We start from the raw sequence: 14200 nt of genomic DNA on the forward strand, positions 1-14200 counted from the left end.
CATCTGTACTTTGAACCCCAGGATGCACATGGGCACCTTGTCTAGGTTGGTAAGGAGCATGAACGTGTTTATTTGCCTCTGAAGGGGCAGCACAGAGAAATGTAGCGTCCTGGTGCAGCTGCCTCCGCCTGCTCATGTCCACCCTAGCACTCATCGCTTCACTCTCTCATTCTCTCTACCATCGTTTTCTTTCTTAATTCCCTCTCACTAAAAGAAACCATCTGTTCTAACCTCCTGCGAAGCTCACCCAGCCATCTCTCACTTTACCTCGCCACCAATAACATCCTTTTACCGTCCTGACTGTTATTTCGTCATCCAGTAGTGGCATGTTTTGACCTTTAACACGCTTCACCAGCGCACATTGCACCTTGTTGTGGAACGGTCACATGACCCTGGTTTGTGGTAGCTCTTCTTAAATGTCAGCGATGCACCTCCGCAAAGTGAGGACGTTATCGCTTTTTTTTTAAAGACTTGAACAGTGTAGATGACAAGCAGAAACTAAAAGCCAGTAGATTGATATTATTATGCATTTACGCATTTATTTTTGTTTGCAAATTACTTGATATGCAGTATCCAGCTGCTCAGTTGTAAATATTTGCAGGTTTTCTATGATAGTAAAACAAAAAAGAAGCCTTTTTAAAATGTCAACTTGGGCTTTGGAAATTTCTGTTTCCAGTATTTTCTGACATTTCATCGAGTCAACAATAGAGAAAATAAACTAAAGATGAGCCGATCATAACAGCTGTAGCCATCGGCGCCCTGACAGTTTTGGGGGGAGAAAGGAAGCGCGAGTGAAGGGAGATGTGTGGTCGTGACCTCATGGCTGACGGGACTCAGTTGAGATTCATTGCTCCATGATGGTAATGATGTGTTGGACTGACTGTTGTGTTCCACTTTGCAGGAGTCTCAGAGCACAGTGGTGCACAACCCTCCTGATGGAGTCAAGGTCTGTTTGAAAGTACAACCCACCTTCCTCTCTCCCGTGTCTTGGACTAGATGTTGATTTGAGTGTCTTTCCATCCGTCTCTCCCTCTGCACTCCAGGGATCAACAGAGAGCAATGCCACCAACGATGAGGAGGAAATGAAAGGTAGGAAAGGTACTCGAGTGTTTTATTCCCTTTTTCCTGTTCTTATTCGCTCTCTCTCTGTCTCCCATCTAGTGAAGCGCGTGTCTTTGACTGTAGTGACTGAAAGGTGTGCTGAGATACCACATGAGTCTCTCACACTCTTGACCGTGTGCTTGTGGTGTGTGTGTATGTATGTATGTATTTGTCGTGTGTCCGGTTGCATTTTTTTGTGTGTGTGTGTGTGTTCTAGCGGACAGTTCGGCGCTGAGTCAGAGCAGCGCCACAGAAGAGATGCCCCCACTTCTGCCCTCACCTCAAGGTTCACCTGCCAGTAAGTTTATCCATGGCAACCAAAAGCTATACGGTGGCCCCTGGCAAGGACCTAACAACCCCCCCCCACCCCCCACCCCAGTTCCCACCTTGGCTTTTTGTAGTCACCAGCACTGACGTCTTACATCTTTGAACTCCCTCACTCTGATCCACCAAGCTTTTTTTTGAGGGTTCCCACCAGTTTGGGCTCTTTGTTTTATGTTATTTAAAGTAGTTCTTCATTAAAGTCAGGGAACATAATAGAATTTGATTTTGATATTGAACTGTAAGTCTAGTTTCTTACGTTTTGGGTGCTATCTCACTTAAGAGGTCTGTGGATATCATTGGAATTTCCGGAACGCTACGACCATTCACAAAAGAAATCAGATTGGGCAGCAATTACGAGCAGTCAGACGATCACTCAGGTTTGAAACAAACCTCCAGAGTTGGAAAACTAATGATGTTTCCATTCAACTGTGCAGCCATTTTTAAATAAATATATAAAATTTCTAAACTCAAGCTGTCAACCGATAAGGATCCCCAATTTTGATAACAGCTGTATTTTTTTTTTTCCTATAAAATCCAACACAGGGTCCATGCAGTCCAGCGAAAAACTGAAAACTGGAATTCAAAAATGGACGGGAAAATTTTTTGAAAAATAGATGAGCCAGAAAATTGTGGAAAATTCCTTTAAATTAGCTCCATTAACACCTGCATACTGGAGCAGTAGCGGCCCGCTTATCCTGTCTGATCTCCTGACATCTTGTGTTTCTTTTGTCGTCTGATTTCATGGAGGTCGCTGTGTTCCCACATGACTTGGAGTACAGTGTCATCGTGACCGCTGTGCCACAGGAGTCAAATCCCAAGATGTGATGAACTGGAATTACTCTGGAGCAGACGTGCGTTACTAGAATGCATTGAGCTGTGCGTTGTGTTCTCAACTCTGGAGAGCAAGACTGCGCCAGTAGCTGCATTTCACCCACAACAAACCTTAAAATAGCAAGGACTCATTTTTGTGACACAATTATGGCAGGTCTTGGGAGGTTTTTTTTTTTTTTAATCAAGGCCACTGTGGGAACCCTGAAACGTGTGCGCGCGTGTGTGTGTGTGTGTGTGTGTGTGTGTGCGCGTGTGCGTGTGTTTCTTGGTGATCGCTGCATCTGTCCCCCTTTTTCCCCCAATATGACGGCTCCAGCTGGAGGAAGCCTCGCTTACTTTGCTGCCGTCAGCACTAAACTGGTCCTCCTGGTCCGTCTTCACTGGAACCATGCACACCATACACACAATGTTCCTCTCCATCTGTCAGTCACTTCTCTCTAATACTTCTGTCCTCGTTATCTGAGAAGTTTACCTCCTCTTTGACCTCTCGTGCATTCTGGTCAGACGCATCTGCACTGAACGACACTCTGAAACTCTCCAGCTCTTCTCCTGTCCTCCCTCCTTCCCTCTCTACTCCTTTCCTGTGCTATTTGTCTGCTTCCCCCTCCTTTCCTTCCTACACATGCTATAACAAGCAGCAGCTTCGATCCTCTTCGCTGGGTGCTGCAGTTCATCAGAGGAAGGCTGTGTTATTGTGCATTAAGAGTGTAGAGTAGACGTGAGTAGAGCAGGCAGCGACTTCCACATCACGCAGCATCCTAGTCAGAGCCGCACTCATCTTGCTTCCAGCCGCCATCGTCTGCATGTCTGTCATAAACCCCTAAGTAACTGCTATTCCTCATTAGCTGCAGTGCATAAGTCATCCTGTTTGTTGTTTAACTGCATGGAGTGTGTGTGTGTGTGTGTGTGTGTGTGTGTGTGTGTGTGTGTGTATATTATCACATGTACATTTCAGTCATTTTTCTGTTCTGTCTATCCATACGTGTCTGTTGACCATCCAGTGTGTGTTTTCAGTTCCGCCGCATGACGTAAAGCGCATGGCATGGAACAGCACGGGTAACAGCTCCTGCCCCGACTCTGAGCTCTCACAGTCTCCCATGCCTGCTGCTCCGCTAGGGAGCAACACTGTCGCTGCTAAAAGCAACACTAAGCAGAGTAAGAGAACATATGTGCACTGAATGACCCCCCCCCCCCCAACCACCACCCATCACCCCAAAGCTTTCTGTGCTGTCTACTCACTGTAGCTGTTGCATGTCTGTATGGCTCACGAATGGAAAAAAAACCAAACCCAAGCCTTCATTGTTCGAACCGTAGCAAACGTCATTTACATTAGGAGCAAGGGAACAAGTGGGGGGATGGGGGGTGAAGGATACTCTGGACGACTCTCTATTTGGATTTACTGAAGACATATATCTCTCATTTTGGGCCAACGGGAGTACATAAAGCATTCGTTGGGGTATTTTTAGCCACAGTGTATTTATTCCTCCAGTCGGGAGTTACTGCAGCAAGCCACTTTCCTAGGAGCACCTGTTGAAGTGCATGTTAGATCAAATATGTAATCAGCCAATCACGAGGCAGGAGGTCAGCGCATGTGGCCACCAGCAAGAGGATCAGACGGACGGGCTGGTTTGAACATTTCAAAAACGGATGGAATTTTCATGCACAAGCACCCCCCCAGGTTTACCGGGGAGGGTGGAAAAAAAGGATAAACGTCCAGTGAGCGTCAGTTCTCTTGGTGTAAATGCAGGTCATGAAGGACCAGCCAGACTCGTTTTAGCTGAAGGAAAAGCAATGTTGTTAGCTGCCAGTTTACAAAAGAGACTCGCGGCAAGACAAACAGTCGCAGGCAGAGCTGCAGTGGCGGAGCTCGGCCGGTCTTAAGCCACCTGCGATGCGTATCTGGCATGCAGACGTGCATCTCTTAACGCCCAAGCCTTGAAAAAGCACTCCCGTCAGCCGTGACGTGCAGATGATCGGCCCTTCATCAGCACAGTTTGGAACCCTCAGTACCAAGTGAGCATCATTTAAACGCTGCAGCTCCACCAAGCATTGTTGCAGTCCACCTCCGTCCCTTTGTGACCGCAGCATCCCTGTCCTCTAACGGCTACGTTCAGCACCGTGTCCCAAAATTGAAATCATTTCACGAGGCGGCTGTTGTAATGAAGTAGCGTGTGGCTGTGACTGACAAGGAGATCCACATCATGAAGGTTCTCCCTCCAAATCTGCAGCTTCTGCGCGCTTCTGTCATGTCAGCGCGGACCAAAATCTCAGAGGAACATTTCCAACACGAATCTATTCCTCAAAGAATTCAGGCAGCTGAAGGCAAGCAAGTTAGAACATGTAGGGCTGAATTGGTGACGACGGCGAGCTGGAAGCAGCTCAGTCAGTGCCAGGACCCGGTCTTTGGTAGTTTTAAGAGCTCTGTGGCAACGTTACCAGTGTCACTACCTCTTCGTCTCGTTTTTAGACAAACACAGAGTATCACCACTGTAATCCTTATTAAAAGAGCTTGTTCAAGAAGGCAGGGTTTGGTGTGTGTGTGTGTGTCTTTCTAGTAAGAGAAAGCTGTGTGGTGCAAACCTTCCCTCAGACTTGTGAAATAAACCAAATCCCATCTAGGTATTTATTTGTAAAGTGGAATGTTGTCTTGATGTCCATGTGGCTCTGTCTTCTTTCGAAAATAAACGCTCATTGCAATGTGAAAGATAGTAAACTACGCTTGAATTCCCTCTTAATAGTACAGATCTTTTTCTTTTTTTTTTAGATTACAGTGCAATTTATTTTTGTGTGTTTTGTATGTCACTCTCACACATAGACATTGGAAAACTACTAGAAAACACACAGATCACATTGTCAGGGATAAAAACGGTCAAATAAAAGAAAAGCAAACTGACAAAAAGACCAAAACAGGATATAAATCTCAACTCAGAGATCTCAACGATCACATTTCGTGATTCTTGCTCAGTGAATAAAGGGCCAAGCCTCACAGATTTCCTGTCGTAGTTTAGTTGACGCCGAGCAAATGAGGTGTATTTTAAAACTCAAAAAACAAAGAAGAAGCTACAAAGTCATTTTTTGCTCAGTGAGGCTTGTGGCGTTTGGGTGTTGGTGTGTTCTTCTCACACAGCAAACTGTGGTGTTTCATCAGTTTTTCTCTTGCAAAAGAGGTGAGAAGGAAAGCGGCGAGGTCGAGGACGCCACTCGGTCCCAAGTGTTGAGCCGTAGCCACAGAGCCTGAAGGAAAGGCAGCCGCTAAAGTGATGAGAGGAAAATGTCATCAGGCGAAACCGCCGTGTAGTTAATTGTTTCTCACCTCATAACAGGCCCCTCTCTCTCTCTCGCTTTCTCTCTCTCTCTCGCTCTCGTTCTTTCTCCAGCTCGTAAACAGGAGATCATCAAGATAACGGAGCAGCTGATTGAAGCAATCAACAATGGCGATTTCGATGCCTACACGTGAGTGCGGCTGCGTGTTTTTTGTGTAATAAAAGCTGTGGAAAGCAGTCGTTCTCTGTAGTTTTACTGCTCCTGTACTCCCAGTGTTCTAACCTGTCTGTCTGGTCTCCCTTTTGTCCGTCCGTCCTCACCCACCTGCTTCTCTGGCTCGCTGCTCTCAGGAGGATTTGCGATCCCGGACTCACCTCTTTTGAGCCCGAGGCCCTGGGGAACCTGGTGGAGGGGATGGACTTTCACAAGTTCTACTTTGAAAATTGTAAGTACCTGCAGTTAATTTTAATCTGCTAGAAATACTTGATGGGTTTTCTCTCAGACAAGCGGCAAGGGTCAGGCCTTTGGAAAGTAAGTCGTCGAATGTGTCGTTACGGATGACATCATCCTGACACTTTCTGTGACGTTCCTTTTAATAGATGACACACCTTTATTCATTTTTTTTAAAAGCCCATGTGATCTCAAGTGATCAGGGCGTGAGAAATGTAGGTTACAGGTGAAGGCAGAAGGGAGTCGCCAACTTGAACCCACTAAAGGAGGCCCCAAACACTGACCGCACCGCTAACGAGCCTGCGATGTTGGCACGGCAACCAGTTGATCCACTCCAGCTGTAGCTCCACTATTATTAGCCTAAACCAAAGAAATTTTTGTGACACAGGTAACTGTCAGATTTGAAGCCACGTCATTTATGGGGGAGGCATGGTGGTGCGGTGGATTGCACTGTTGTCTCGCAGCAGGAAGGTTGTGGGTTTGAGTCCCATGTCTGGCCAGGGTTCTAGCATTCTCCCTCACGGTTGGTTCATCAGGTAGAAGGTGTTCGTTGACCTCTAAGTTACCCGTAGGTGTGAGCGTCAACCTTTGTCTGTCTCTCCATGTCACCTCTGCGACATCCGGGGTGACTCCGTCTCTCGCCTAGTGACAGCTGGGATAAGCTCCACCCCCCCCAGCCCTGAACGGGACAAGCAGTATAGACTATGATTTAATATTCTTTCCTTAAAGAATAAATGTACAATCAGTTATCAAAATGACTCTTGATGGACTCATTCAGCGGCTGTGATTTAGAGGTGATTGTCAGCCAGCAGTGACGTGTTGAAGAAATACAATACATACAATACAATACACATACAAAGACAATACGTCTCCGGCTGTGTCAGGACTCCTAAGACTTCTGTCACGTCTGTCTTGTGTCCAGTGCTGAGCAAGAACAGCAAGCCGGTGCACACCACCCTGCTCAACCCTCACGTGCACCTGATCGGCGAAGATGCCGCGTGCATCGCCTACATCCGCCTCACGCAGTTTGTGGACTCCACGGGCCGCCCTCGCTCCAGCCAGTCGGAGGAGACCAGGGTGTGGCACCGTCGTGATGGGAGGTGGCTCAACGTTCACTTCCACTGCTCAGGAGCGCCTGCTGCTCCACTTCAGTGATCAGGTACGGGAACCCTCTCAAAAGGTTCCGTGTTACGCTATCAAGACCCGGGTTAATTTGTTTTGTCAATGTGATACCGTTTGAATCAGCCACTTCTCATCTTTGCTGAGTTGATTTCACACAGTTCCATCTGCTGAAGTCTAATTTGTCCCTGGTCTTGTCTCCTCAGTGGTCCTGAGCCTCCAGACTACTGGAGTGTGTGTTTTGGGAGGCAGTGTTTTTTCAGCGAGCGTGTTTAAGAGGCACGTCCTCTGCGTGGATTGGCTAGTGCCAGGAGCCCGGCCGGGTGAGATCGCATCCCTCTCCACGATACCAACCAATCCTGTCTCTCCTTTGACCTGCTGGGGGCCGGCGGAACACAAGACACCGCCCCCATGGGATGATGCATGCATCTGGCGCCTGATTGGAGGGCGCGTCTTTGCCCTCTATCCCTCCCCTGGCAGCTATCTTTTTTCTGCCCGCGCGAGATGAGACATCCTGGGGGAGGAGAGGATTTACAGTTGAACTTGTGACAGTTTATGAGTATGAGTTATGAATATACTGTGTAAATTACGACTAGATGTACCAGAAACCACCAAAACCCAACCAAGCATTTATATTCACTATCTAAAAAAGGGAGGAACAGAGAAGGGGTGTGAAGTTAGCAGCTGAGATTTTCGGACACATTTTTTGGCATTCTAGCGATTCTTACCGGGTAGAAGGTGTTGTTGACCCGGATGTAAAGCTACAGGGAGAATTTCCCGATTCTAGAGGGGAAGGGGGAAAAAAAAATCGAGTCCGCTCAGTCAGAGAACTTGATGACGAGAGAAACTTGATATCAAAAACATGAAGCACCAAAGTGTAGAACTTTAAGCTTTTTTTGTGTTTTGTGTGCTTGTTTCCGAGAGAACAGAAAATAGTGTTGTTGGGTTAGGGGTCGGGTAGGGTTGCGTGTTTTATTTGTGTGTGTGCGTGTGGGTTTTATTCTTGTTGTTTCGTTTTTGTTTTTTTGTTGTTGTTGTTGTTGTTTTTTTTAGCGTCCTGTTCCCTTCCTGTGAATAACCGGAGCCTTTTTGTTTTTTCCTTTTATTTCTTTTTTTTAAGTTTGTCTGACTGATTCTGTATTTGAGGCTCCTTTTTAAAGCAGCTGAGATTTAAAAAAAAAAAAGAAAAAAAAAAGAGGCAATTTTAATTGTGCAAGTTTAAAGCTTCCTGCGTGTGTCCTGTTGCGTCTGTATGCAGTGGAGGGAGAAGGCGAGCCGGGAAATGCGTCTGCGTTTTTGCATGTTTGCCCGCCGCCTCTCCTTCATTCATCCCTCCCCTCCTTCCCACACTTTTTTCCTCTCTGTCTCTCTCTCTCTCTCTCTCTCTCTCTGTGTCTCTGTCTCGGTTTCTGTCTCTCTCTCATTTTCTCTCTGTCCATTCCCTCTTTTACCCCCCCCCCCCCCCCCATTTTCTCTGCTTACTGCAAGGGCCTGGTTTGTGTATAATCACTGTGTAAATACAGTGTGTGTATAGATATATGTAGAAAAGTGTATTATATGTACATGTATCTAAGAGACACTCATCCTGTGCATCTGGGTATCAAACCACCCCATGACTTACTTGACCCTGATCTAGTTTAAGGATTCTCCACACCTACTTCCTTTCAATCCTGGTACCTGTTGCTAAGACGACACAAAGGTGAAGTGGTGTAGGCTCCAGGTCTGGTCCCGGGGCTGCAAGACTGTTTTATTGTCTTTTCGTTGGAAGACGGGTGGTTCAGAAAGAGCCTTTTATGCCCAACTCGTTTTTAGATATGAAGACCGTCATCATGGTGTCCTTAATAACTCCTGATCCCACAATGCTGTGAGCGGCCTCCTTATATCATATGCACACACACACACACACACACACACACACACACGCACGCCTGGTGGTGTGTTTAAGCTTTGTAACATATCCGCACCACTGCTGTGTGACCACGGCGCCACCCTCGCTGTGCTGTTTGTCTCCATCAATCCTCGACAGTCATATCTTTAAAGCCCCCCCCCCCAACCGTATCTCTCCCCGTGCCCCCACGAGTTTCTGCTCTGGAGATGTTTATTCGTACCTCTCTGTTGTTTCTCTGTTCCCGTGTTACTGGTTTGAGTTCTTTTGTTGTCGTCGTCGTCGCCGTTGCTGTTAACTTGTCGTTTGGTAATTTTGCCGATTTGCCAAGCTGGAGTTCTGCACTCTCCCTCGCACACAGAAAAATAAAAAGGGAAGAGCGTGAAGACAACACAAGAGTCACGGATTGAGTGGTCATAGATTAAGACTAAATTATTCCTAAATGTAATCTACCCTGGGTGGTTCGAAATTGTGCCTGCTCAGTTGAAGTTTTGAAAGCCAGAGAGAAGAAGAAGAAGTTGGTGTGCAGGTTTCTGTGACCTTCGCCGTTGAGCCAGCGCGGGAGAACTAGTTATATGCATGTTTCAGTTAAGCATTTCTACCATGTACCTACCTGAATGAAGATGGAGTAGTGTTAATATATGATATTTGCATCTTTTGAAACTGAAATTTCCTCCATCTCGAATGTTGAATAGGTGACATGAAAAATATATTTAAAAAGAGAGAAAAAAAAAGCAAAAATGTTTTGTTTTTGTTTTTTTGTTTTTTTTAAAAAAGGATTCAGGAGCCGTAGCTTGGTATGAGGCCCTCGATGTTAGCGTTTTTCCCTGCGTTGTAATGGTATAATATTGGGCTGCGCTTTCTCCCCCAGCCTTCACATGGATGCTGGAGTTTTTTTGCATGATCATGATGTACAATGAAATACAACCATGAATTGACGACTATCAAGTGTTTGTCTGAGTGTTAGTTGGTCTTCATCATAGCTTTGTTATTCTTCGAACTTGGATCTTGAAAGTATTTAATAAAAATACTATTTCAGCACTGCTTTCTCTCATGGCTCGTTAATGACTTTTAGAGAAATGTCTTCTTAGAAGGGAAATGCTCAGCATCCATCTGCAGAAGCAACACGCTGCCAAAACCACTAAGTGTTCATCCCGGGGTCCTTTAATGCAGTGATTTCCTTTTTTTTTTCTTCCTTTTTTTAATTGTACAGTGTTCTAAAGTCAAATTAGACCCTTGTAGCTACAGGGTTTTTTGTTTTTTTTTCGAGCGTCCGGCCCTGTCTCAGGGGTCCGTGAGATACAGACGGTGGACAAAAACAGCAGCAATTGTCAGAGTATCTAAAAATACGGTATAAATAAATAACTAGAAAGCACTCAGAGTGTAAAGTTTTGGACCATTTGGGACTTCTGTTCTCCGGCTCCGGCTAAAGCTGCAAGCAATGATGAACAGCCACGTTACCGCGTGGCAGCACTGCAGAGCAGGAGGGAGGACAACTGCTGCATCTTTATTTTGGGGGTCCTGAGCTTTGGGGACCCTTTTATTGTGTTGCTGTGTAGGTTTATGTCAGGTTGACTTCCAGTAATCACAAGGTGGCGCTGTGACTTAAATTCGGCTTGTAGATGTCCTCAGTACGCTCATCGAATGTACACTAATACCATTTAACTCTTCACCAACGTCTAGGAGCCTTTCTCTCCAAATCTGGGCTGGATCTGGTCATTCCTTTGGGGGGAGTACACCAAGGTGTAAATACCAAACATGTCACTTCCTGTTGCCAGCAGGTGGTGTGACGACTTATCTACCCTGAAGTTGAATGGATTCTTCCTTGGTCCATATTACACCCTTCCACCATGTTTGGTGAAAAAGGGGCTCGTAGGTTGTTGATGTTTTTGTAATCCTGCTGACAGAAGAACAAACAAACACAAAACACACCACCTGTTCAGCAGAGGTGATAATATTTATCCGCTCAGCAAATACATTTTCTTGAAAGTATCGTCTCTGCTGCAGCTCCTGCCTCTGACTTCCTCTGTTACACAATTAAACATTTAGCCAAAGAAGTACGAAAGGAAAAAGGCTCAGCCCTCAGATTTATTGATGAGGTGTTGCTGAGTCAAAAATAGCACGGAACGGTCCTGGAGGGACGTGTGTATGAAAGGTTATGTAGCCCATTATCAGAGTCCAGTCGTTACTCAGCTTTCTAGAAGAGCAGCAGGCTCTTTCACACATCTCACATACAATGACAGCACGTTGGTTGTGCTCTCAGAACATTTTATTTCTTCTTCTTCTTCTTCTTCTTCTTTTTCCCAGCAGCAGTCTCAACTTGAAATCATAGCGACATAAACTTGCTGTTGATGCTTCCACAGTAAATCCCCCTGGTGATCCTCTGAACATCTCCCAGCATCATAGCTGCCATGTACAGTAATTGACCCTCCATACTTGTCTGTCATCGCATAACAAAGAAGGATTGAGGCCTGAATAAAGCTGCAGAGCAGCCAGGCCAACAATAACAGTCGTGGCTATCTGTCTTAGCTGCATTAAGCGCAGTGAAGTGTTGAGTAGTGCTGTAGCCTTATTTAAACAGGTTTTGTGGTGTTGTTTATGACAGTTATTTTAAGAATCTGTCCATGTGTGTGTGTGTGTGTCCCTGCGATGTAGGACAGCTCCCCCTGGTTTGTCGGCTTTCTGTGTGATTAATGAGGAGGACTCTGCAGTTGGTTAACTTCCACACTTTCTCAAAGACACAAAAGTCAGAAACTCTTGAGGGAGCGTGTCTTGTTAGCGCTCTCCGACCTCTGACTTTTCATGCTAATAAAATTAGCAGGATAAGCTGACCCGCGATGACTGAATCTAAATTACTTTTGACTTTGGTGAGGACTGAAAACACGGGTGTGACTGCTGGAATGGCACAATAGCTTCTGTAGTCTATGAAAACTAGCATTTCTCTCACTCCGTAACAGAAGTCGTAACTAAAAAAAAACCCTAACAAAAAAAGTGTATTTTGCCTTTCAAATAATTGAGCTTAAAACAAGATAACTGGAGCACCTCAGATGCTGGTTCTCATTAGCGCTCAGCTAGCACATGCAGTCGAATCAGCTTGCAAGATCTGACTCTTGATAAACTGGCCAAAGGGTCCGTTTTACGTTTAGTTCTCTTACGACTTTAAAAAAAGCAGCAGTTTCGAGGCAGGAGCTTTTAGTAAAACGTGAATCGATTAAATCAGAATTGAAACTACTCAGGAAATCAGGAACTCCTGTCTGTCACGATCTAAATCTTGTGCAAAGATCTCCAGAAATGAGCGGATCCTTTAGATCTGGATCCCCAAAGGAGCCACAGAGTTGTATTGGGTGACCACGAAGGGGGAGCGTTCCGCGTAGGCTGCTGCGAAATACAACCTAGCAGGATGACGATACCCCTCCAGCAATGCACTCCTGCTTGAGTAAAAGGTGTAAATACTACAGTGACCCCTTGAGTAGCACCAAAATGGTCTTTGACCAGCAGTGATAGTGACAATGTCGCACTACCATCACGGCTTCAGAGGAATAGCTTATACGAGAGTAGGTCGAGGGAGCAGTGGTGGTCTTCCACCCGTCTCACAGCCCAGTAACCCTCTCCTGGTCAGTGGAAGGCTGGGACGCTGCGATGATCTCTGGAGGATGCATGAAGGTCTGCTTCGACTCTCGGCACCGTCACTCGAATTTACTGCTCAGGAGTTTTAATAAGTCCCTCAGGAATTCTCTCAACTGCCCTCTGGCATTTATTTTCATCATCCAAATGAGCTCTGATTTGGTGAAGACTCTAGTGAACTCCTGTCCAGTGTGTCCTTCTGGGTGTCCCTCCATCTTTTGGGCCTCCCCAGGATCATCTTTCCCGGCCCGTTCTACCGCCTAGACTGCCTCCGTCCTGCAGAGCATCTCCTGAGGTCTGCGACTCAAGACACTTTCCTTTAAATTTGCGGAAGTCACATGTCTCCACCCTCCGATGCATTTCATCAACTTTCTCTCTTGCTTGTCACTTCAAGGCTTCAGTGATTGCTTTGCTGGACGCCATGTGAAAGTCTCCTAGCAGAGCTTGCAGCAGTTGTGCAGAGCGGCCGAAACTGTTCTTCATAGAAGCTGCAGGAAGCCGTGCCTGCAACCTTTTATAAACCACGGTGTTACTTCCTGGAATAGACGTCTCTCAACCATATATGTGAGACTTTCTACTGTCTCCCCTTCTGCATGTTGAACAAGCAGGTTCTTAGGACCCTTGTGAAACTGGGCTGCAGCAGACTTTTTAGGTTGAAGGTGCAGAAACTCATTATCACAGAAAATATAAGCTATCTGCCATTTCAGATTTGATTCCCTCACAACACTTTGTGCCGATTTTATTGTTATTATTTCCATTATAACTAAAATAGGGCAGCGGCCGTAGTTTGAGGGTCAGGACTGCGTGTTGTGTAGTCTTACATAAAAACATCCGTCACCCAGTCATGTAATGTGTTGGCAACTGCTAACAAAGCTCTGACACACGCATAGTTAAACTTCCGTGTAACTTCTCTATCAATCTGCATACGAGGCAATGAAATGTTTTTGGGACTCCATGTCCAACTCCTTTATTATATGCAGCGACTGTTGTCAAGGGCAGGACTGTGGGTTTTGTGACACCTAAAAACACCCGTCAAACTCTGATCTCCGACTCTGATCTTGGTCGCTCTACCACTCACTGTGGCTTTTATCTCAAACCCTGGATCTCAGATTTGGCCGTCGAGGCACCAGCAAATACACCCGGCAAGTTAGATGAGTTGTTGAGGTCGTCACAGATAAGACACGCGGAGATTTTTCTCTTTTATCATCAGACAACATCAAATTTTTGAAAAAAATTATTAAAAGTCTTGAAATTCCCATCGTCCACACCTGAACTTGTATTTGCATTCAAGGGTTCTGAGAGGTTTTTGTGCTGTTGTTTTGGAATGAACATCAAACGTGAACCGGCAGCTGTTCCTGCTCCTCCAACAAGAGCTCGGGCGAGGCACGATTCTTGTGCCAAAGAAAAAAACAAACACTTTGTCTACTTTTGTCATGTCTGCTCCTCTGGATGTGTGATTGCTGCCTGGGAGACTGCATTTGTTTGGTTTCTCTTCCTCCGTCTTTGTGTTAAGATCACTTAGTATAAATTCTAATGTAAGGCTCTTCTCATTTCTATGCATTTCTGCAGTTTTTCAGTGAGTGCCAGCCAATCCCCCGCATC

The 14200-nt window shown here is 45.8% G+C and overlaps 1 protein-coding gene across 16 annotated transcripts in view; it reads left to right on the forward strand.

The window, feature by feature from the left end:
* LOC147239843 (calcium/calmodulin-dependent protein kinase type II subunit gamma-like) overlaps positions 1-10015 on the forward strand; it is a 39480-nt gene extending 29465 nt beyond the window's left edge. For 4 of the 16 annotated variants that reach the window (XM_086194809.1, XM_086194812.1, XM_086194811.1 and 1 more), the window contains 8 exons: positions 902-946; positions 1044-1098; positions 1319-1399; positions 3271-3411; positions 5634-5709; positions 5871-5965; positions 6893-7129; positions 7296-10015. In XM_086194809.1, the coding sequence (XP_086050935.1) occupies positions 902-946; positions 1044-1098; positions 1319-1399; positions 3271-3411; positions 5634-5709; positions 5871-5965; positions 6893-7125 (726 nt within the window). In that variant the 3' untranslated portion in view covers positions 7126-7129; positions 7296-10015. The remainder of the gene's footprint in view (positions 1-901; positions 947-1043; positions 1099-1318; positions 1400-3270; positions 3412-5633; positions 5710-5870; positions 5966-6892; positions 7130-7295) is intronic. The other 12 variants (XM_086194821.1, XM_086194824.1, XM_086194822.1 and 9 more) reach the window with 5 other exon arrangements.
* The last annotated feature ends 4185 nt before the right edge of the window (positions 10016-14200 follow it).

Source organism: Aulostomus chinensis, chromosome 23 (genome assembly GCF_037954235.1).
Source record: "Aulostomus chinensis isolate RoL2024-O1b breed Wild chromosome 23, RoL_Achi_v1.0, whole genome shotgun sequence".
Taxonomy (NCBI): Eukaryota; Metazoa; Chordata; class Actinopteri; order Syngnathiformes; family Aulostomidae; genus Aulostomus; species Aulostomus chinensis.